The following is a 25,163-nucleotide window of genomic DNA, read 5'->3' as shown; positions in this document are numbered from 1 at the left end:
TTGTAGTTCTATTACAAGGCCTCTCACACCTCTCTACTGGCCACAAAGAATGACAGAATGTTTCTTCTTCTATTCTAATTTATGCAAATCATCTCATACAAGGTTAATTCAATTAAGTCACTGGTATATTATACTGGTGTAGTATACAGTGGCTTCATAAAGTATTCACACCCCTTGACCTTTTCCAATTTGTGTTGTGCAAGAGCCTGAATATAAAATGGATTCAATTGGGATTTTGTGTCACTGGCCTACACACAATAACCCATAATGTCAACATGCAATTATGTTTTTCATTTTTTTTACAAATTTAATAAAAAATTAAAAGCTGAATTGTCTTTAGTCAATAAGTATTCAACCCCTTTGCCTAAATAAGTTCAGGAGTAAAAATGTTCTTAACAAGTCACTTAAGTTGCAATAGTGGATGGTGTATCAATATACCCAGTCACTACAAAGATACAGGCGTTCTTCCTCACTCAGTTACCGGAGAGGAAGGAAACTGCTCGGGGATTTCACCATGAGGCCAATGGAGACTTTAAAACAGTTACAGAATTTAATTCCTGTGATAGGAGAAAACTGAGAATGGATTAAAAAAATTGTAGTTACTCCACAATACGAACCTAAATGACAGTGTAAAAAGGATGCCTGCACAGAATACAAAGCAATTAACTTTTTGTTCTAAATTTGTCCTGAATACAAAGCGTTACATTATGTTTGGGGCAAATCCAATATACTACTGAGAACCACTCTCCATATGTTCAAGCATGGTAGTGGCTGCATCATGTTATGCGTATGCTTTGTAATCGTTAAGGAATGGGGAGTTTTTCAGGATAAAAAAACTAAATGGAGCCAAGCACAGACAAAATACTAGAGGAATACCTGGTTCCGTCTGATTTCCTCCAGACACTGGGAGATTAATTCACCTTTCAGCAGGACAATAACTTATAACACAAGGCAAAATATTCACTGGAGGTAGTTACCAAGAAGAAAGTGAATGTTGTCGAGTGGCCGAGTTACAGTTTCGACTTAAATCTGCTTGATAATATATGGCAAGACATGAAAATGGTTGTCAAGGATCAACAAGCAATTTGACAGAGCTAGAATAATATTGTACAATCCAGGTGTGCAAAGCACTGAGATTTACCCAGAAAGATTCACAATTGTAATCTCTGCCGAAGGTGATTCTAATGTGTATTTATTCCGTGGTGTGAATACTTATGTAAATTAGGGATTTCTGTATTTCATTTTCAATACATTTGCGAAAAACTCTAAAAACATGTTTTCACTTTGTCATTATGAGGTATTGTGTGTCGATGGGTTAGAGGAAAACAATTATTAAATCAATTTAGGAATTCGGTCTGTAACAACAGAATGTGGAATAAGTCAAGCGGTATGAATACTTTCTGAAGGCACTGTAGATACATACGTAGATAGTGTAGCTGTATAGTTATTATAGGTGTATGGATAGTAAAGGTTAATGCAGTAGATAAAATAGGTGTATACACTAGATAGTGTAGTTCTAAAGATTGTATAGGTGTTTACAGTAGATAGTCTAGGTGTATAGTTAGTATAGGTGTTTACAGTAGATAGTCTAGGTGTATAGGTGTATACAGTAGATAGTATAGGTGTTTACAGTAGATAGTATAGGCGTATATACAGTGCCTTGCAAAAGTATTCACCCCTCTTGGCATTTTTTGTTGCATTATTTTGTTTCATTACAACCTGTAATTGAAATCTTTTTTTATTTGGATTTCATGTAATGAACATGCACAAAATAGTCCGAATTGGTGAAGTGAAATTATCTTTTTTTTTTTTTTTATACAAAATGGAAAAGTGGTGCATGCATATGTATTTTGCTATGAAGCCCCTAAATAAGATTCGGTGTGACCAATTACCTTCAGAAGTCACATAGTTAGTTAGATTGCACACAGATGGACTTTATTTAAGTGTCACATGATCTCAGTATATATACGTCTGTTCTATAAGGCCCCAGAGTCTGCAACACCACTAAGCAAGGGGCACCACCAAGCAAGCTCCACTATGAAGACCAAGGAGTTCGCCAAACAGGTCAAGGACAAAAAATTGAAAGAATATGGCACCAGAACAAACCTGCCAAGAGTGGGCCGCCCACCAAAACTCACAGACCAGGCAAGGAGGGCATTATTCAAAGAGGCAACAAAGAGACCAAAGATAACCCTGAAGGAGCTGCAAAGCTCCACAGCGGAGATTGGAGTATCTGTCCGTAGGACCACTTTAAGCCGTACACTCCACAGAGCTGGGCTTTACGGAAGAGTGTCCAGAAAAAAAGCCATTGCTTAAAGAAAAAAATAAGCAAACACGTTTGGTGTTTGCCAAAAGGCATGTGGGAGACTCCCCAAACATATGGAAGAAGGTACTCTGTTTAGATGAGACTAAAATTGAGCTTTTTAGCCATCAAGGAAAACGTTATGTCTGGCGCAAACCCAACACCTCCCCATTACCCCAAGAACACCATCCCCACAGTGAAGCATGGTGTGGCAGCATCATGCTGTGGGGATGTTTTTCAGGGACAGGGAAACTGGTCAGAATTGAAGGAATGATGGAGGGCACAAAATACAGAGAAATTCTTGAGGGAAACCTGTTTCAGTCTTCAAGAGATTTGAGACTGGGACGGAGGTTCACCTTCCAGCAGGACAATGACCCTAAGCATACTGCTAAAGCAACACTCGAGTGGTTTAAGGGGAAACATTTAAATGTCTTGGAATGGCCTAGTCAAAGCTCAGACCTCAATCCAATTGAGTATCTGTGGTATGACTTAAAGATTGCAGTCAACCAGCGGAACCCATCCAACTTGAAGGAGCTGGAGCAGTTTTGCCTTGAAAAATGGGCCTTTGAAGAAAGGTGTGTGTGTGTGTGTGTGTGTGTGTGTGTGTGTGTGTGTGTGTGTGTGTGTATATAGATAGTATAGGCGTGTAGATAGTATAGGTGTATACAGTAGATAGTATAGATGTATAGATACTATATGTGTATAGATAGTATAGGTGTTTGCAGTAGTTAGTATAGGTAAAGGTGTATAGATAGTAAAGGTGTATACAGTAGATATAAGCATATAGATAGTATAGCTGTATAGGTGTGTAGGTAGTATAGGTGTTTACAGTAGATATTATTGGTATAGGTGTATAAATAGTATAGGTGTATACAGTAGATTTTATAAGTATAGGTGTATAGATGGTATAGGCGTGTAGATAGTATAGATGTATAGATACTATATGTGTATAGATAGTATAGGTGTTTGCAGTAGTTAGTATAGGTAAAGGTGTATAGATAGTATAGGTGTATACAGTAGATATAAGCATATAGATAGTATAGCTGTATAGATAGTATAGGTGTGTAGGTAGTATAGGTGTTTACAGTAGATATTATTGGTATAGGTGTATAAATAGTATAGGTGTATACAGTAGATTTTATAAGTATAGGTGTATAGATGGTATAGGTATATAGAGAGTATAGGTGTATATAGTAGATAGTATAGGCGTATAGATAGTATAGGTGTGCAGATAGTATAGGTGTGTAGATGGTAAAGGTGTTTACAGTAGATAATATAGGTGTATAGATAGTATAGGTATACAGATAGTATGGGTGTTTCCAGTAGATAGTATAGGCATATAGATAGTATATGTGTAGAGATGTTTACAGTAGAGAGTGTAGGTGTATAGATTGTAAAGGAGTATAGATGGTATAGGTGTATAGATAGTACAGCTGTGTACATAGTATAGGTGTATACAATAGATATAGGTATATAGATTGTATTGGTGTATAGATAGTATAGGTGTATAGATAGTATAGATGGTATTGATGTTTACAGGTGTATAGTTAGAATAGGTGTTTATAGTAGTTAGTTCAGGTGTATACAGTAGATAGTATAGGCATATAGAGTAGCTGTATAGGTGTATACAGTAGATAATATAGGCGTATACAGTAGATAGTATAGGCATATAGATTGTATAGATAATATCGGCATAAAGATATTAAAGCTGTAAAGCTGTATAGATAGAAAAGGCATATAGATAGTAAAGCTGTATAGATACTATAGGTGTGTAGATTGTATAGGTGTTTACAGTAGATAGTGTATGTGTTTGGATAATAATATAATTGTTTACAGTAGATAGTATTGGTGTATAGATAGTATATGTGTATGGATAGTATAGGTATGTATATAAAATCAGCAAGAAAAGAAACGTCCTCTCATTTTCAACTGCGTTTATTTTCAGCAATCTTAACGTGTAAATATTTGTATGAACATAAGATTCAAGAACTGAGACTTGAACTGAACAAGTTCCACAGACATGTGACTAACAGAAATGGAATAATGTGTCCCTGAACAAAGGGAGGGTCAAAATCACAAGTAACAGTCAGTATCTGGTGTGGCCACCAGCTGCATTAAGTAAAGCAGTGCATCTCCTCCTCATGGACTGCACCAGATTTGCCTGTTCTTGCTGTGAGATGTTACCCCACTCTTCCACCAAAGCACCTGCAAGTTCCTGGACATTTCTGGGGGGAATGGCCCTAGCCCTCACCCTCCGATCCAACAGGTCCCAGACGTGCTCAATGTGATTGAGATCTGGGCTCTTCGCTGGCCATGGCAGAACACTGACATTCCTGTCTTGCAGGAAATCACGCACAGAACGAGCAGTATGGCTGGTGGCATTGTCATGCTGGAGGGTCATGTCAGGATGAGCCTGCAGGAAGGGTACCACATGAGTGAGGAGGATGTCTTCCCTGTAACGCACAGCATGGCGATTGCCTGCAATGACAACAAGCTCAGTCCGATGATGCTGTGACACACCGCCCCAGACCATGACGGACCCTCCACCTCCAAATCGATCACGCTCCAGAGTACAGGCCTCGGTGTAACGCTCATCCCTTCGACGATAAACGCGACGATCATCCCTGGTGAGACAAAACTGCGACTCGTCAGTGAAGAGCACTTTTTGGTCCTGTCTGGTCCTGCGGCGGTGGGTTTGTGCCCATAGGCGAAGTTGTTGCTGGTGATGTCTGGTGAGGACCTGCCTTACAACAGACATACAAGCCCTCAGTCCAGCCTCTCTCAGCCTATTGCGGACAGTCTGAGCACTGATGGAGGGATTGTGTGTTCCTGGTGTAACTTGGGCAGTTGGTGTTGCCATCCTGTAACTGTCCCGCAGGTGTGATGTTCGGATGTACCGATCCTGTGCAGGTGTTGTTACACGTGGTCTGCCACTGCGAGGACGATCAGCTGTCCGTCTTGTCTCCCTGTAGTGCTCTCTTCGGCGTCTAACAGTACGGACATTGCAATTTATTGCCCTGGCCACATCTGCAGTCCTCATGCCTCCTTGCAGCATGCCTAAGGCACGTTCACGCAGATGAGCAGGGACCCTGGGCATCTTTCTTTTGGTGTTTTTCAGAGTCAGTAGAAAGGCCTCTTTAGTGTCCTAAGTTTTCATAACTGTGACCTTAATTTCCTACCGTCTGTAAGCTGTTAGTGTCTTAACGACCGTTCCACAGGTGCATGTTCATTAATTGTTTATGGTTCATTGAACAAGCATGGGAAACAGTGTTTAAACCATTTACAATGAAGATCTGTGAAGTTATTTGGATTTTTACGAATTATCTTAGAAAGACAGGGTCCTGAAAAGGGGACGTTTCTCTTTTTGCTGAGTTTAGTTAGTATTGGTGTGTACAGTAGATAATATAGGTGTATAGATAGTATAGTCGTATAGATAGTGTAGGTGTATAGATGGTATATATGTTTACAGTAGATAGTATTGGTGTGTAGAGAGTAGAGGTGTATAGATAGTATAGGTAAATAGTTAGTATAGGTTTATACAGAGGATAATTTAGGTGTATAGATAGATAGTATAGGTGTTTACTGTAGATAGTATAGGTGTTTACTGTAGATAGTATAGGTGTTTACAGTAGATAGTATAGGTGTTTACAGTAGATAGTGTCTAGATAGTATAGGTATATAGTTAGTATAGGTGTATACAATAGATAATATAGGTGTTTAGATAGCATTGGTGTATACATTAGATAATATAGATTGTGTAGGTGTATAGATAGTATCACTTTATATAGTATAGGTGTATAGATAGTATAGGTGTATCGCTAGTATAGGTGTTTACAGTAGATAGTATAGGTGTATAGATAGTATGGCACATAGATAGTATATGGGTATAGATAGTATAGGTGTATACAGTAGATAGTATAGGTGTATAGATTTTTAAGGTGTAGATAGTATAGCGTATAGATAGCATAGGTGTATAGATAGTACAGCTGTATAGATAGTATAGGATGTGAACCCTTTTGTTAATACCTGGATTTCTGCATAAATCGGTCATAAAATTTGATCTGATCTTCATCTAGGTCACAACAATAGACGAACACAGTCTGCTTAAACTAATAACACACTAACAATTATACGTTTTCATGTCTTTATTGAGAACACCTTGTCAACATTCACAGTTTAGGGTGGAAAAGTATGTGAACCCTTGTATTTAATAACTGGTTGACCCTCTGGCAGCAATAACCTCAACCAATTGTTTTCTGTAGTCAGGAGGAATTTCAGACCATTCCTCTGTACAAAACTGCTTCAGATCAGCAATATTCTTAGGATGTCTGGTGTGAACTGCTCTCTTGAGGTCATGCCACAGCATCTCAATCGGGTTGAGGTCAGGACTCTGATTGGGCCACTCCAGAAGTCGTATTTTCTTCTGTTGAAGCCGTTCTGTTGTTGATTTACTTCTGTGTTTTGGGTCGTTGTCCTGTTGCATCCCCCAACTTCTGCTGAGCTTCAGTTGGCTGACAGATAGCCTAACATTCTCCTGCAAAATGTCTTTATAAACTTGGGAATTCATTTTTCTGGCGATGATAGCAAGCTGTCCAGGCCCTGAGGCTGTAAAGCAGCCCCAAACCATGATGCTCCCTCAACCATACTTTCCAGTTTGGATAACATTTTGATGTTGGTGTGCTGTGCCTTTTTTTCTCCACATATAGTGTTGTGTGTTCCTTCCAAACAACTCAGCTGTAGTTTCATCTGTCTACAGAATATTTTGCCAGTAGCGCTGTGGAACATCCAGGTGCACTTTTGCAAACTTCAGACGTGCAGCAATGTTTTTTTTGGACAGCAGCGGCTTCTTCCATGGTGTCCTCCCATGAACACCATTCTTGTTAAGTGTTTTACGTATCATAGACTCTTCAACAGAGATGTTAGCATGTTCCAGAGATTTCTGTAAGTCCTCAGCTGACACTCTAGTATTCTTTTTAACTTCATTGAGCATTCTGTGCTGTGCTCGTACAGTCATCTTGGCAGGACAGCCACTCTTAGGGAGAGTAGCAACAGTGCTGAACTTTCTCCATTTATAGACAATTTGTCTTACCATGGACTGATGAACATCAAGCCAATAATTATTAATCTTAGGTCTTCTGAGATCGCTTTTGTTCGAGGCATGGTTCACATCAGGCAATGCTTCTTATGATTAGTAAACTCAAATTTTGTGAGTTTTTTTATAGGGTAAGGCAGCACGAACCAACATCTCCAATCTTGTCTCATTGACTGGACTGCAGGTTAGCTGACTCCAATTAGCTTTCGGAGAAGTCATTAGCCTAGGGGTTCACATACTTATTCCAACCTACACTGTGAATGTTTAAATGACGTATTCAATATAGACAAGAAAAATACAATAATTTGTGTGTTATTAGTTTAAGCACACTATGTTTGCCTATTGTTGTGACTTAGAGGAAGATCAGATCAAATTTGATGACCAATTTATTCAAAAATCCAGGTAATTCTAATGGATTCACGTACTTTTTCTTGCCATGTATAAAATATATATAACACTTTTTTGGTTACTACATGATTCCATGTGTGTTGTTTCATAGTTTTGATGTCTTCACTATTATTCTACAATGTAGAAAATTGGAAAAATAAAGAAAAACCCTTGAATGAGTTGGCGTGTCCAAACTTTTGACTGGTACTGTGTATATATATATATATATATTAGCACTTAGCATATCTCTAGCCATCTAGCTTACCTAAATTACATTCGCTAACATAGCATTGTTACTTATATCTTCTGTTACTTCATGGTTTATTCTTACAACCACATATTTGCCTTATGACAGATGTGTACCTCAGTTCAAATAGTATATGCTGACTATTTGTGTGTGTGTGTGTGTGTGTGTGTGTGTGTGTGTGTGTGTGTGTGTGTGTGCGTGCACAGCAATGGTACACCAGCTCCATGAAGGGGGTGTGTGCGTGGCTGACAGACAGACTGGACCTTCAGCTCCACATGTACCAGCTGAAAACACTCATCAAGATTGTCAAGGTAACGCGCATTGTTTTGGTGTGAGTGTACACTGTCAACATTCACAGTAAGCTGTAGCCCTAATCGAGACTGTCATTTTTCATGTTGGACATGAGGTATATGGAATCATGTGCTTTGTAAATAATGTTATTAATAATTACTTGGGAAATTATATGCTTTATTTTTTATATATCTGATTCTGAACATTTAGTCTAGTCAGCGCCAGATTAATGCAGAGGATTAAATGGGCTGAAGCCTAGGGGGCCCTAAAATAAATAAATAAGGAAATATATCCAGTAGGTACACTGAGTGTACAAAACATTAGGAACACCTTCCTAATATTGAGTTGCACCTCCTTTTGCCCTCAGAATAGCCTCAATTCTTCAGTGCATGGACTCTACAAGGCGTCAAAAGTGTTCCACAGGGATGCTGGCCAATGTTGACTCCAATGCTTCCCAAAGTTGTGTCAAGTTGGCTGGATGTCATTTGGGTGGTGGACCATTATTGATACACACGGGAAACTGTATAGCGTGAAAAGTTGCAGTTCTTGACACCAACCGGTGTGCCTGGCACTACTATACCCCGTTCTAAGGCACTTAAATCTTTTGTCTTGCCCATTCACCCTCTGAATGGCACATATACACATTCCATGTCTCAAGGCTTACAAATCCTTCTTTAACCTGTCTCCTTCCCTTAATCTACACTGATTTGAAGTGGATTTAACAAGTGACATCAATAAGGGTTTCATAGCTTTCACCTGGTCTGTTTATGTCATGAAAAGAGCAGGGGTTCCTAATGTTTTATACACTCAGTGTATTAAATAAGTAGTGTAAAAAAGATATATATTTGACTGCAACCTCCAACCACAGGAGGACTCAGGAGCCCGCTCTCAATGAGTGTAGACAGAGTGCTGCCGCTCTGCTAATCATCAGATGGGGGAAGAAAGGAGGTAGGGGGCCCACGTGGGTAACTAGGGGGCCCTGCCTTGGATGGGTAACTGATTCAGCCTTTTGGGGACTTTAAGCAGGTAAAACACTTTATTCGCCCCCCTTTTGACCGCAGAGCGAAAGTTAATTTCCTACAACTCAACACATTTTGCCATGGGGTGGAGAGAACATGTTGCAGTTTTATTAAAGTAAGTTTTAAGCAGTTCTAAACATTTTGCCATGGGGTGGAGAGTCATTTTTGCAGTTTTAAAACGAATTACCTGCCATTCTAAACATTTTGCCATGACTTATGTCATGTTAATGATAACTGAGTGAGAGTGACTAACAAAATCAATGGGGGCCATGTGTGCCCGTTTGGTATTCGGGCCAGGATTACTACAAGTTTAGATAGCTGGCTAGACTAACTTAAATAACAACACCTGTGATGGAAACCAGGTAGTTTCAGTACAGTTTATAAATGCAGACAGATCATTTGTTCATTCGACATGGTGAGATCTTTTTGTGTCGGTAAAATTAACTATACGAGAAATGGTGGTGGAAATATTGATTTATAAATATTGATATAATAACGATAGAATCGACGTAAACTTGGAGTCACGATGATATGGTGTGTTGTCCTCCCACTGACTTGAGAAGCCATGCAGTCTATTAGGCTACAGATGACATAGGTTATGATGAACTTCACTGGGTGGTAAAAGTTCACGGTGATGAGCGTCATGCTCCTTTCCAGTAAGTATCGAGGGTCTTATTTTTGGTGATATGATTGATGCTTGACTGCCGTTTGACAAATAAAAATATTATTTCCATAATAATCCAATTTTATAGACTAGCCTACCCGCACAGCCTACCTGCACTATATCTGTGAGCTGTTGGCTAGAGCAGGGTTTTCCCAGTGCATCATCACGCACTGACTCTGTTTGGTGGAAACACCAATGGTGGGAAAATGAGAATTTTTTGGTTTATGCAGATTTTTTAATATTCGCATGAAAATCTGTTGCCAATTGGATGGAATTGTGTATCCTACTCTGAGCAGTAAGTAGAGACCCCGACTGAGCCCCCCCCCCCCCCAACAGTACTCCTCACTGCATTCTCTACCAGAAAGTTGGTTGGCCGTCTTTGATGTCACGTAGGTTGATACATTGCTATGTTTTCAATTACAGTGCATTCGGAAAGTATTCAGTCCCCTTGACTTTTTCCACATTTTGTTACTGACTACTTTCCCGAATGCACTGTATAAAGCCTTTTTACAAAACTCCCACTGTACCTGTCATTACTAACCTTTAGAGATATGAGTTACCACACCTGGTCTCAGGGATGGATAACTGGTCTCTACTGAGTTAGTTAAATCCAATTACATTTTTTTTGCACTGAATTTGTGGAACAATCTTCAAAATGTTGTTAAATGTGATGTTTCATTATTTTGTGTAATTTATGTAATTCAGGGCTCATCTGTAAAAAAAGACCTTGGTCTCAGTATGACTCCCTGATCAAAAAAAGTATATTTACATTTTAAATATGAATGGTTATTGGCACCTAGATTGAGTACACTCAGACATTGGAGCCCAATTTGGATGGACCTATTGAAGAAGACCACAGTGGCCTTGAATCTTGCCTTTGTCCAAATCTGTTCAGTTCCACTATTCAGCACACAACAGGCTATTGTTCCACCATTCAAACCTGACAGTCTATTCTGTTCTGACCATTCACACTCAGTCTCGGTTTCCCATTGAGAGACGTCTCCATGTTCTGTGCTTTTCTGTTTGGTTTCACCCACAGAAGACCTACCGAGACTTCCGGCTCCAAGGAGTCCTGGATGGAACCCTGAACAACAAGAGCTATGAGACCGTCTACAACCGCCTCACCGTAGAGGAGGCCACCATGGCGGTCAAGGCCGGCGACGGTCTCCAAGGCATCACCATGAGGGACAGTGATGAGGAGGATGGGTGAACCTCTCCCTATAGTGCCAAGTCTGGTGTCCCTCGCATATAGACTGGAATGGGAAGTGTGCATGTATGTGTACAGGAGATGGAAGGGGTGGAGATTACGTGTGTGTGTGTGTGCAACAGAAGGAGATGGAGGGCTTGTAAAACACACTTAAGTCTATGATGAAAACATCCATCATTGTGATCCTCCCCCACTTACTCCAGTAGTGGCTACCTTCACAGCCATAATGATAATGATGTCAGTACAGCTCAGTGGTCACCAACTGGTAGCCTTCAGTGCAGTTTCCGTTTGTTTATTTCATTTGTTTGTTGGTTTCTTTGTACTTTATTTTAATAGTGATGTAGATCAAGAAAAAAGAAACAAGTTGTGCTCTTATGGTTACCTAGATACAATCATGCCAATTGAAACAGGTTTCAGAGGTCTCGCCAATTGCAGGTCCATTCTGTGGTAAATGTACAAAGTGCATTATGAGGACATTATGAGTACATTTCAGGGTGCTTATGAGGACATTATGAGTACATTTCAGGGTGCTTATGAGGACATTGAGGTTGTTCTTACATAATCACCCTGAAAGAGCGATGATACAGCCAATATACATATGTTTATGCTCTACTGTATGAATGTAATGCATTGGCTAAAGTGCTACATTGTCATTTAATGTATTTAGGCTATGCTCGAGTGTGTTATCCTTCACAAGAGTTGGACACATTTACATTTACGTCATTTAGCAGACGCTCTTATCCACAATATACATTCAAAGCTGTGTCCAATAGGCTAAAGCTGATTGATAGTGCATTATGTTATGAATCTGAATTGATGTCTTAACTGTAATACTTCAATGAGTTTGTGTCAGTGGAGTTCAAAGACAAAACAAATGGGAAAAATATAGGAAATATATTTCTATTGTCTTCTGTGCACCTGTTTTTTATTCAGGTGTGAATGTTCTAAGTGTTAGAATTAAAGTGTTTTTAAAGCAATCATGGTGTCCTGAATTTCTCCATAAACTATATTAACAGCCCAATCTGTAATAAGGGCCCTTGTATTGTTAAGGTGATGGACAGAGCTGGGAAATCTAACACTCTCAAGTTAATACACGGAGCTACACATATTTAAAGCTATTTGCTAAAATACTTAAATCACAACAAAAACAAACAATTGAGTAATGCAAAATATATAAACATTTACGTTGTGTTCTTCAAAAATCATATACCATTACCTAATATACAAATTGTGAAGTTCTATTTGCCAACAGTTTATAGTTTTGTTAGTATAGACTCCATCTTGATCTCGACTTTGACTGTCATGTGTTGGCTTAATATTGAATAAAGGCTAATAGCCATTTTGTTTTGTTCTCAAAATGATCTGAATTTCAGAACTGGTGAATTTATTGAGACATGACAACCTAATTTCAACTAATCATCTGTTCAATTTTATCATGGGCAGACTATACAACATGACACACACACATTGTGTTTTCGTTGAGTTTACATCTTTTCAAAATAAATGCAAGTGATGGGGAGAATTGAGCATCAGGCAACCTCTGCCCACGTCCAGCTGGCCGTCTATGTCTCCGCTAGCATCACGTCGTTCTGCCGTGGACTTAACCAATCAGAATATCCCCATATGTAGGCTATTCATTACTGACAGAATCTAACTACACATTAGTTAATGGTCGGTTAGTTTATGATTGAGGCAGTATTATAATTTGTGAAGGCTTAAGTCTTTGCTAAAAAGAATCATAAGACAATGTGAATTGGGCTACACTACTACATTATAGGAAGGACTATAAGCAATATGGGTTCATTTTCAAAATAGAAGTCTACTGAAGGAGCTTCTTATGATTTTTTTAATTAGGCCTATAGGCTAGTTTTGGTCCGGAGCATTTTCACAACAGAAACGATTATTTCCCCAATTAAAAGAAAGGTACTCGTGCAGTTATGCCTATTGATTTTCGTTACACGTCTGATAATAATTTGGCTTTCAGCATATAGGTCTAACCTTACATTATATTGGTGAAGTGTCATTTATTTTAGCAATGATTCAGTAACGTTTAGCTTAACAGGAAAGGTAAATAATATCTAATTATATATGCTATTTTTGATCATACTTATGCATTGAGATTAGTAATAGGTCTAAAGATAATGGTAAACCATGTAGGCCTATTGGCTGAAAACATTTATCGGCTATACTTAGACTGTTATTATTAATGTTATTATTGTTAGTAGTATTATTATTACTAGCCTATTATTATTAGTATATTATTATGCATCACTGTTTATACCTGAGCTGCGTCCTCATTGATTTACCTAAATGATCCTTGCAATAGAAGTGAGCAGTATCGTATTCTCTTCTCATAGAATAAGAATTGAAGGAAAATAAAACACAAGGGATTAACGCAAATTTAAACCAAAACTTGGTGTAATTATACAAGATTTTAACGTCATTCAACTGATGACACATAATTTATAATTCTATGAAAGATGTATGGGTCTAAATCCCACCGCATTAATGAATAGCAAGCCATATGGGTTTCAGTCAGATCTCCAAAATCTTCAACAGAAAGAAATTCGAGCAGCGAGAATGCATCCCGCTAAATCTCTTAAAGCTATAGGCTATTTAATACCAAACAGCTAGCATTTTAACCAAGAAATCAACTTAAAATATAGTCACTTATGAATTTCGACAATATTGTATATATTTTTAATAACACTAATCATTACTCCAATAATTATGCAATACCATTAATAATAATAATAATATATTATTACTTTTAGTGCTACTTAAATTAGAAGAAAAAACAACGTCAATATTATTGTATATCTATTTATAGGCCGATCTCTTTATAGTCGGTGAAACTCCATCATTCATTTCTCAATGTAGCCTATATTTTTTCATTTCAACTGAAAGAAATCAAACACTGTAGACGTAAGTCTGAATAAAGGTTGCTGTAACTGAAGAAATGTTCAATCAATGCGCATATTTACCTTTTCTTATTGTCATGATTGTCATTGAGCATCCGTCTGGATACGCCCAGATGAAACGTTCCACCGTATTACCAATGTGACTTCGCCCGGAACAGGGTACAAGCTTTCATTACTCTATATTTGCTAGAGTAGTCATTGCTCTGATACAAAGTAGGGTACACCTCTCTTGATTGCTCAAACTCTCTATAGTCCTTGAGGCACTTATGGAGCTCACCACTCACCGCGTGCACTCACCGCAGTCCCACCGGCTTTGGTGGGTTTGGTATAACACATGGGACACTGTTCTCACCATAGAATTAGAACAATTATTCATTTAATAAGATCTCTATGGTTCTCACCTTGAGCTCCCTCGTGTATACTGGCAGACTGCCTAAAAAATGAATAGTTCTACTTAAATTAACTTTGTGTTTTATGTAAATACTGAAGTCTATATTCAATACCCAAAATGTAAAGGCCTATAATTTAAGACAAGCGCCAAAGGCCCTTGATCACAGCATGTAGCGTTATATCTTAGCCTTTTATCAAAATGGATCGACTATAATTAAGATTAGATAGTAATGTGTTCTTAATAGTAGTTTGTCTTATTAGTGAATTGCTATAGAGGTTTGGAAACCAAATGTTTTATTTGGATGTATGAACTATTGAGGTATAGTAAACCTATAGAGAGTATAATTATACTACTGTCTAATCTATTATTAAATACATGTCCTTGAATAGCCTATATGATTAGCATAATATGGATAGGCCAATATTGCAATCACCCATTCGTAAAACCAGTGCCTATTATTTTATATTGTTGCATGCGTAAAATAGCATACAGGTAACCACACATACTGTATATGATGAGCGAAAAAAAATGTCAAATGCTGACATCCTCTGACCCCACACAGCGCCCGTCGTCTTGTGCGATTTCAAATGATGTCACATGAAGCCACAAGGGGACCTCAGATTTGCCAAACACTTTACAGTTGAACAAGACTGGCCACTAAAGAACACCTCATTCGCGACGCGGGTGACACACGCACCCATAGCAGTAGTAGAGGGGCCACAAGTGGAGAATTGATGGAAGAGAATTTAGCAATTACCTACTTTTTCTTCTTAGATGGTAACGATTGGTGAGCTTTTGGCTGCGCAATTGACTCAACACGACATATTGAGCAGTCCCGCAAGACATAAGTGCTGATTGTCCAGAATCAACGTAAACGAGAACAGTGAGGGGGCTTGCGTCGACCCAGAGTGCGCCGAATGATGTCCTTTCTAGCGGGGCAGTGAGAAGGAATCAAAGGTATCTACAAAAGGAGCTCTTACGCCGGCTTTCCAAAAGGTGTCGTTTTGAAAGTCATGGAGGGTGCGCTCTATCACTCAGCGGGAATTTTCGGCTCCCCCTCGGCTTCTGAAAACTTGACTGCAGGCGGAAAGATGATCACCCCCACCAAGCCTCTCGCTTTTTCGATCGAACGGATTATGGCCAGGACGCCCGAGCCAAAGTCGATACCTTTCCCCAACCTATTCCATCACACTCCGGTGGGTAGGCCTGAAGCAGACCCGAAGCAAGCACTCAACATGACTTCATCACTACATTGCATGATACCATTCGTGCCACTGGCATACGAACCGGGTCATAAACTAAATATTAATGGATTAGATACGAGTCAATTTGAGGCTTCCTCCTATAATTCAAATGAGTTGGTGGGCATTGGTTTGAACTATAAGAACGAACAACCAGATGTGAGCCCGTCGGTGGGACAATACAAACTCTTTCGACCGCGGGTGGTGAACCAGTCGTCTTTTCATGCCATGGGGGCCGTGTGCTACCTGAACTGCGGGGAGAGTGCGTGCCCACCTCCGGCCAGCATCGTAAACATCCACCCCATGGCCTCCTACTTTCTCAACACTCCGCTGCAACATGCGCGCCAGAGAGCTTTTCTCGCGGAGAAAAATAAAGTGTCTCACTGCACAGACAGATATCCATCCGGAGTTGCATTTAAAGACATTTCCCAAACTCAACTCCATCACTACATGAAAGAGAGTGCACAGATTCTATCCGACAAACTATTCAAGGGCTCTTCCAAATTGAACAGTGCTTGCGCAAGCGGCAAACCCAAAGTATTCACCTGCGAGGTTTGCGGAAAGGTAAGAACATACATTTCGTACATGTGGTGGTCTCTGCCTTACGGGCCTGCTTGATGTTTTAAAAAAATTGTTAATTTTATAATTATATATATTTCTATTCACAGGTGTTCAATGCCCACTACAATTTAACGCGCCACATGCCCGTGCACACCGGAGCGAGACCATTCGTCTGCAAAGTATGCGGCAAGGGATTTCGACAAGCAAGCACCCTTTGTCGCCACAAAATTATTCATACTCAGGTATTCTATTCAATCATCATCATCATCATCATCATCATACCCAAAGCCGTTCACAATCACGCGATGTTCTATTTGTTTAAGCTATAGAAAAACCACAAAATAGGGCTACATCTTTGGAAAATGTTTTAGAACAACGCACCAATGCTATGATTGTATTTCAGGCTATATTCATATTGTGGCCTGGTGTTGAACTGTATAGTATTTTTTACGTTCACTTGTAGTCCTATATACACAATCTTATTGAAAAGTAAATAGCGTAGTTTATTCTATTTACCAATTTTACTGTACAGTTTTCGTTGGATCCCAAATAATATGTTTCTAAAATCACATTAATTTCTACATATGCCCTTCACAGGAAAAGCCTCATAAATGCAACCAGTGTGGAAAAGCGTTCAACCGGAGTTCAACTCTTAACACACACACACGAATCCATGCAGGTTACAAACCCTTCATCTGTGAGTTCTGCGGTAAAGGATTTCATCAGAAAGGTGAGAAAGAATGTTCATCTATTCAAGTCTTTTGGATTATGTGATTATTTCTATTATGCGATTATTTCTTTGCAATATCTGGATATAATATGATTTATTCTGCTTTGAGAAAAATATATTGATTCCGTTCAGAACTAAATGTATGTTGCTCATTTCAACTCAGACTAAATATACAATGAATGTATGCCTTAATGGATGACTTGGCTTAAAACGGAATTGACAACTAACTGTGGCACTGACTCTTTACAATATTGTTGACATCCACTTTCTTTTTTACATTGCTTTTCAAGGTAACTACAAGAACCACAAATTGACGCATAGCGGCGAGAAACAGTTCAAGTGCAACATCTGCAACAAGGCCTTCCACCAAGTGTACAACCTGACGTTCCACATGCACACGCACAATGACAAGAAGCCATTCACGTGCCCGACTTGCGGCAAGGGATTCTGCCGGAACTTTGACCTGAAAAAGCACATCCGAAAACTACATGATCTCTCTGGCTCCAAATCCCCTGTCACTCTCGTCACGGGCGAAACTCACTAAAAAGTTCCGGCGCTAAAACGCCAACCGTTGCGCCTTTACGCTTATTTGCTCAAATCTGGAAATAAACGTGCGATTTTAGAAGATGTTGTGGACATTTACATTTGAGTCATTTAGCAGACGCTCTTATCCAGAGCGCCTTACAGAACCATTCTATTAGTACATATTTTCCTTGAATTTTACATTATAATGTCATTATACTGTTGTTTTCTTTAAATCTCAGGATTACTGTAAAATGTCAATATTTATTTGAAATTGTAACACAAATAATTTAAGAGAATAATTGAAGACTATATACAAATTATTTTTTGTTGTGATGAGTGTGGTAGCCTACCCCATTTTGTATGATGCCCTTGCTAAAGTTACATGATTTGCCAACATTTGTGTATATGCAAAGTTTTCAGTGTTGGGGAATAGCGAATTTCATGTAGTTGAACTAGTTAACTACATTTTGCATAAGCTTGGTGGTAGTTGACCTAAATTCAAATCTAGGTAGTGTTTTAAGTAGTTAATGACTTATTATTTTGTGCCATATAGCGGTGTAGCTAACTACTGGAACTACACACTACTTTTTTGCTAAAATAAAATATGGTTGAAGTAGGCAATCATTTCCTTTTTTTGCCAACAGATCGGTTTAAGTCTGACTTGAAACATCGTTGTGTTTAATTGGCTAAATGACACATTTTGTTAACCCCAATGTGGTCACTTCTTGCAATTTGTAGTGCATGACATGCATTTCAGATTTACATATGATAGTTTTTCACAAAGTAGGATGGATGTAGTGAATTACTTTTTCAAAGTAACTTCAGTTAAGTAAAATATATTTATCTTAAGGGTAGCTTTAGTGTAGCTTAACTTAAGTAATTGGTAGCTTGGTAAACTATATTTTTTGACTAGCTTCCCCAACACTGAAAGTTTGGCAAAAAAAACGAACGTCTTTGACACGTATAGGCTACATTGTTAAGCAGGTGCACATACTAAATAATGTAAGTTATGAAAAGAAAATAATGACAATAAAATGAAACTGTGTATATGTCATATTGTGTCTGACATGTTTAAGAAAAAGGAATTCCATATATTGCATTATTTAGAAATGGACATACATGGGCCAAACGATTCCCGTGATGGTAAGGGGAAGTATTTTCATAATAATAATCATCATCGGTTTCATTTTTTTTCTTTATAAAACGAGGATTGGGGTTTTATTTATTTGCCTTTGACCAAGGATCTTACCATAATGGTGAGTTGTAAATGTAGGAAAACACATCTATAGCCTCAGGGCTGTAGGCTTGCACGCAGGGTTATGCATGTAGGCTAGGAAGCCTATAGCCTAAATCTTTAGGACAGCCACCCCCTCTTGTGGACAGAATTGAGAAGGTCTACCTGTTGACCCGTGTAGCCAAATAGGCTACGATGAAACAATATTCTTCTGCAAATACGAGTCAACTGCGAACATCTTGGCAAAATGTTAAACTTTGTTTTATTAGAGACAAAGTTCCCATTTGCATTGCACTGAGAGGCAACATTACCTGACCTTGCCGCTCACTAACAATCCAAAGCAATGCAGGCTCAGGATTCCAACCTGAAACGACTTCCATGCATTCAGGTAAACAGTGCATTCGGAAAGTAGTCAGACCCCTTGACTTTTTCCACATTTTGTTACGTTATAGACTTATTCTAAAATGGATTGAATAAAAAAAAAATCATCATCAATCTATACACAATACCCCATAATGACAAAGTGAAAACAGTTTTTTAGAAATGTTTGCAAATGTATATATATATATATATTTTTTTTAAATATACCTTATTTACATAAGTATTCAGACCCTTTGCTATGAGACTCGAACTTGAGCTCAGGCGCATCCTGTTTCCTTTGATCATCCTTGAGATGTTTCTTCAACTTGATTGGAGTCCACCTGTGGTAAATTCAATTGATTGGACATGATTTGGAAAGGCACACACATGTCTATATAAAGTCCTACAGTTGACAGTGCATGTCAGAGCAAAAACCAAGCCATGAGCTGGAAGGAAATGTCCGTAGATCTCCGTAACAGGATTGTGTCGAGGCACAGATCTGGGGAAGGGTACCAAAAAATGACTGCAGCATTGAAGGTTCCCAAGAACACAGTGGCCTCCATCATTCTTAAATTGAAGAAATTTGGAACCACCAAGACATTTTGAGCAAACTGAGTATTTGGGAGAGAAGCCCCTTGGTGACCAAGAACCCGATGGTCACTCTGACAGCGCTCCAGAGTTACTCTTCCAAGCTCTAGGAAGAGTCTTGGTGGTTCCACACTTCTTCCATTTAAGAATGATGGAGGCCACTGTGTTCTTGGGGACCTTCAATGCTGCAGACATATTGATCATCCTGAGCAATTGTGGGAAAAGGGCCTTGGTTAGGGAGAAGACCAAGAACCCGATGGTCATTCTGACAGCTCTCCAGAGTTCCTTTATGGAGATGGGAGAACCTTCCAAAAGGACAACCATCTCTGTAGCACTCCACCAATCAGGCCTTTATGGTAAAGTGGCTAGAAGGAAGCCACTCCTTAGTAAAATTCACATGACAGCCCGTTTGGAGTTTGCCAAGGGAAACAAGATTCTCTGGTCTGATGAAACCAAGATTGAACTCCGAATGTCCTTGAGTGGCCCATCCAGAGCCCGGACTTGAACCCGATCGAACATCTCTGGAGAGACCTGAAAATAGCTGTGCAGCGATGCTCCCCATACAACCTGACAGAGCTTGAGAGGATCTGCAGAGAAGAAAGGGAGAAACTCTCCAAATACAGGTGTGCCAAGCTTGTAGTGTCATAGCCAAGAAGACTCAAGGCTGTAATCGCTGCCAAAGCTGCTTCAACAAAGTACTGAGTAAAGGGTCTGAATACTAATGTAAATGTGATATTTCTGTTTAATTTTTCATATATTTGCAAAAATGTCTAAACCTGTTTTTGCTTTGTCATTATGGGGTATTGTGTGTAGATTGATAAGGGGAAAAAACAATTTAATACATTTTAGAATAAGGCTGTAACATAACAAAATGTGAAAAAAGTGAAGGGGTTTGAATACATTCTGAATGCACTGTATGTCCAGGTTTGATCTCCCAGGCTATAGCTTTTAATTCTATGCAACTGATCTTAAATATGCTTATGGACAATAGGTTATTCTTCAGTTATGTCACGCCCTGACCTTAGAGAGCTTTTTTTATTCTCTATTTTGTTAGGTCAGGGTGTGACTTGGGTGGGCATATCTATGTTTCTATTTCTTTGTTGGCCTAGTATGGTTCCCAATCAGAGGCAGCTGTTTATCGTTGTCTCTGATTGGGGATCATACTTAGGCATCCCTTTTTCCCACCTGTGATTGTGGGATCTTGTTTATGTATAGCTGCTGTGAAGCCTGCAGATCGTTACGTTGGGTTTTTGTATTTTGTTGTTTTGTTGGTGTTCATCTAATAAAAGAAAGATGTACACTTACCACGCTGCACCTTGGTCTCCTTCTTACGACGAACGTAACAGAAGATCCCACCACCAAAGGACCAAGCAGCATGGCCAGGAGGAGCCGACATCCTGGACATGGGAGGATATCCTGGACGGTAAGGGATCCTGGACGTGGGAAGAGATCCAGGCCAGGATGGATCGCCGGCCATGGGAGCAGACAGAGACAGCGAGAGAGGAACGGCGAGGAAAACAGGAATCAAGGAGACGACGGAAGCCCGAGAGGCAGCCTCAAATATTTTTTTTTGGGTGGGGCACACAGGGTGGCGAGCGGAGCAAAGGTGGGAACAAGAACCAACTCCCTGTAATTACAATGAGGAGTTGGTCACGTTTCAGATACCATGCCTTGGGGAGATACGCAATGTGTCTCCAGTGCGCATCCACAGCCCGGTGCATTCTATGCCAGCTCTTCGCACTTGCCGTGCTAAAGTGAGCATCCAGCCAGGACGGGTTGTGCCGGCTCAGCGCTCCTGGTCTCCAGTACGCCTCCTCGGTCCAGGATATCCTGCGCCGGCTCTACGCACTGTGTCACCAGTGCGTCTTCACAGCCCAGTGCGTCCTGTGCCAACGCCCCGCACTTGCCGGGCTAAAGTGAGTATCCAGCCAGGACGGGTTGTGCCGGCTCAGCGCTCCTGGTCTCCAGTACGCCTCCTCGGTCCAGGATATCCTGCGCCGGCTCTACGCACTGTGTCGCCAGTGCGCCTTCACAGCACAGTGCGTCCTGTGCCAGCGCCCCGCACGTGCCAGGCTAAAGTGAGCATCGAGCCAGGACGGGTTGTGCCAGCTCTACGCTCCAGACCTCCAGTGCGCCTCCCCGGCCCAGTATATCCTGTGCCAGCTCCGCGCACCCGGTCTCCAGTGCGTCTCCCCAACCCGGTACGACCTGTGCCTGCTCCACGCACTCGGCCTCCAGTGCGTCTCTCCAGCCTGGTATGCCCTGTGCCTGCTCCACGCACCCAGCCTCCAGTGCATCTTCCCAGCCTGGTACGCCTTGTGCCGGCTCCACGCACAAAGCCTCCAGTGATGATCCATGCCATGAAGCCACCAGTGGTGATCGATGGCCGAAGCCTCCAGTGGTGATCCATGGCCCGGAGCCTCCAGTGATGAGCCAAGGCCCGGCGTCTCCAGTGACGGTCTGCAGTCCAGAGCCTCCAGCGACGGTCTGCAGTCCAGAGCCTCCAGCGACAGTCTGCAGTCGAGAGCCTCCACCGACGGTCTGCAGTCCAGAGCCTCGAGCGATGGTCGGCAGTTCAGAGCCTCCAGCGATGGTCGGCAGTTCAGAGCCTCCAGCGGGGGTTCCCAGTCCAGAGCCTCCGGTGACGATCTACGGTCCGGTTCCTCCGCGACGATCCACGGTCTGGTTCCACGAAAGTGGGGGGAGCCTCAAGCAGAGTGGGGTCTGCGTCCCGCACCAGAGCCTCCACCGAGAGGAGATGCCCACCCGGACCCCCCCCTATAGGGTCAGGTTTGCGGCCGAAGTCCGCACCTTTGGGGGGGGTACTGTCACGCCCTGACCTTAGAGAGCCTTTTTTATTCTCTATTTTGTTAGGTCAGGGTGTGACTTGGGTGGGCATATCTATGTTTCTATTTCTTTGTTGGCCTAGTATGGTTCCCAATCAGAGGCAGCTGTTTATCATTGTCTCTGATTGGGGATCATACTTAGGCAGGCCTTTTTCCTACCTGTGATTGTGGGATCTTGTTTTTGTATAGCTGCTGTGAAGCCTGCAGAACATTACGTTCGGTTTTTGTATTTTGTTGTTTTGTTGCTGTTCATCTAATAAAAGAAAGATGTACGCTTACCACGCTGCACCTTGGTCTCCTTCTTACAACGAACGTAACAAGTTAGCATATTCACCATATTAGAAAGAAGAATTAGGAATAAGGTGGTGTATTTTTCAATTAGGCCTATCAGTGAATGGGCCATTGTTTCTACTTTTTGTTTTGAGCAAACATGAGAGAATGTGACATGTCTGTATGGCATTTTCGATAATGATATCATGACATGTAGCCTAAGCCTGCCTCATGCGACACAAAGGACACACACACACACACACGACTAGGACTAGGCTACCACTTCACTTGTGGGCAAGTGTGTCATGAATTGTGGAAAAAAAATGTCAGTTACCAGATATAGCCCTAAAGGTGGATAGTGAATGAGCCTATACAAACCACTGCCATTGTGCCTTTAATCAAGGCATTTAACCCCAAATTGCTCTCTATCCAGCATGTGCCTCTCAACACTTGTGTTTCTGGGGATGTAAGGGGATAGGCAAAAATTAAAGTAATTTCGGTTCTAACCAAATGGACTACAAAGGAAATGCTCTACTCTATTTTAAAAACTGGGTGCATCGAGCCCTGAATACTGATTGGCTGACTGCTGTGGTATATCAGATCATATACCACTGGAAAGACAAAATATTTACTTTTACTGCTCTAATTATGTTGGTAACCAGTTTATAATAGCAATAAGGCACCTCGGGGGTTTGTGATATATGGCTAATATACCAATGGCTAAGGGCTGTGTCCTGGCACTCTGCGTTGCGTCATGGATAAGAACAGCTCTTAGCTGTGGTATGTTGGCTATATACCACACCCCCTTAGGTCTTATTGCTTAAATATTCATGTTATTGACTAATGTATTTATTTTCCTATTTCATATCATTTGAAAGGCCTACCATCTGTTATATTAATGGAGAAGTTAAATAATATACACTACCGTTCAGAAGTTTGGGGTCACATAGAAATGTCCTTGTTTTTGAAAGAAAAGCACATTTTTTGTCCTTTAAAATAACATAAAATTGATCAGAAATACAGTGTGACATAGTTAATGTTGTAAATGACTATTGTAGCTGGAAACGGCAGATTATTTTGTGGAATATCAACATAGGCGTACCGAGGCCCATTATCAGCAAGTATCCCTCGTGTTCCAATGGCACGTTGTGCTAGCTAATCCAAGTTTATCAATTTAAAAGGTTAATTGATCATGAGTAAACCCTTTTGCAATTATGTTAGCACAGCTGAAAACTGTTGTTCTGACTAAAGAAGCAATAAAACTGGCCTTCTTTAGACGATTTGAGTATCTGGAGCATCAGCATTTTTGGGTTCGATTACAGGCTCAAAATGGCCAGAAACAAAGTACTTTCTTCGGAAACTCGTCAGTCTATTCTTGTTCTGAGAAATGAAGGCTATTCCATGCAAGAAATTGCCAAGAAACTGAAGATCTGGTTCAACGCTGTGTACTACTCCCTTCACAGAACAGCGCAAACTGGATCTAACCAGAATAGAAAGAGGAGTGGGAGGCCCCGGTGCACAACTGAACAAGAGGACAAGTACATTAGAGAGTCTAGTTTGAGAAACAGATGCCTCACAAGTCCTCAACTGGCAGCTTCCTTAAACAGTACCCGTAAAACACCAGTCTCAACGTCAACAGTGAAGAGGTGACTCCGGGATGCTGGCTTAAAAAAAAAAAAACAAGGACATTTCTAAGTAACCCCAAACTTTTGAACGGTAGTGTATATGGGAGATTTGTCTCTCAGCGCTGAGTTCATTTAAAGAGAATAGATTACAAAACGGTGGTTCTAAAACTCTGAAGACTATAGTTAATCAGCTAGGCACAATTCCTCTTGTCTCAGTGCTATCTGGGATCCTTGGGACTTCCTAAGAATCCCGGACAGCATGGACCATTCTTTTTGGGAATGCCACCTGTAGTCAAAATACTTTGACAGCTACGTGAAGGACAAGCAGGTGCTCATTGTGTGGCATATAGTGGGTGTGAGGCTATGAAGCAGGCAGTAGAGTTGCAACAAGTGAGAGTGGAAAGAATGCTGAGGCTGAGGGGGGGGGGGGCATCTTCATAAAGCAAGGACTTCCATACAGGGTGCTAGGCAGAGGTATTGAACAAGAATATGTAGTGGTGGAGGTGAGGTTGAGAGGAGGGGTGATAGTGGTAGTGAACTACTATAATCCGTGTCAGATATTGGACCTTGAAGTGCTGGAGAGGGTGGAAGGCCAGGACAGTAGTAAGGAAATGTGGTCCACCACTTGGGGGGAATGGCCAAGTGATGGAAAATCTGACAGA

General features: G+C 40.6%; 2 protein-coding genes across 2 annotated transcripts in view; both read left to right on the top strand.

Annotated features, from left to right (window-relative positions):
- The window catches only part of LOC106584541 (calcium-dependent secretion activator 2), a 94,121-nt gene extending 81,935 nt beyond the window's left edge, over positions 1-12,186 (top strand). Inside the window, exons 18-19 of the mRNA XM_014169953.2 lie at positions 8,235-8,339; positions 11,042-12,186. Coding sequence (XP_014025428.2) covers positions 8,235-8,339; positions 11,042-11,212 — 276 coding nt within the window. The 3' untranslated portion in view covers positions 11,213-12,186. The remainder of the gene's footprint in view (positions 1-8,234; positions 8,340-11,041) is intronic.
- Positions 12,187-15,153: 2,967 nt separating this feature from the next.
- On the top strand, positions 15,154-18,632 carry LOC106584552 (fez family zinc finger protein 1). Its single transcript, XM_014169983.1, has 4 exons — positions 15,154-16,326; positions 16,431-16,565; positions 16,921-17,053; positions 17,344-18,632. The coding sequence occupies exons 1-4, from the start codon at positions 15,535-15,537 to the stop codon at positions 17,595-17,597; spliced, it is 1,314 nt and encodes a 437-aa protein (XP_014025458.1). The 5' UTR covers positions 15,154-15,534; the 3' UTR covers positions 17,598-18,632.
- The last annotated feature ends 6,531 nt before the right edge of the window (positions 18,633-25,163 follow it).

Source organism: Salmo salar, chromosome ssa23 (assembly GCF_905237065.1).
Source record: "Salmo salar chromosome ssa23, Ssal_v3.1, whole genome shotgun sequence".
Classification (NCBI taxonomy): domain Eukaryota; kingdom Metazoa; phylum Chordata; class Actinopteri; order Salmoniformes; family Salmonidae; genus Salmo; species Salmo salar.
Note: the sequence above shows the minus strand (reverse complement) of the source record. Positions and strands in the feature narration are given on the sequence as shown.

Coding starts and splice junctions, on each gene's coding strand:
- LOC106584552 (XM_014169983.1), top strand. CDS start 15,535: ATGGAGGGTGCGCTCTATCACTCAGCGGGAATTTTCGGCTCCCCCTCG. Junction 16,327..16,430: donor CCTGCGAGGTTTGCGGAAAG/GTAAGAACATAC, acceptor TTCTATTCACAG/GTGTTCAATGCCCACTACAA. Junction 17,054..17,343: donor TAAAGGATTTCATCAGAAAG/GTGAGAAAGAAT, acceptor TTGCTTTTCAAG/GTAACTACAAGAACCACAAA.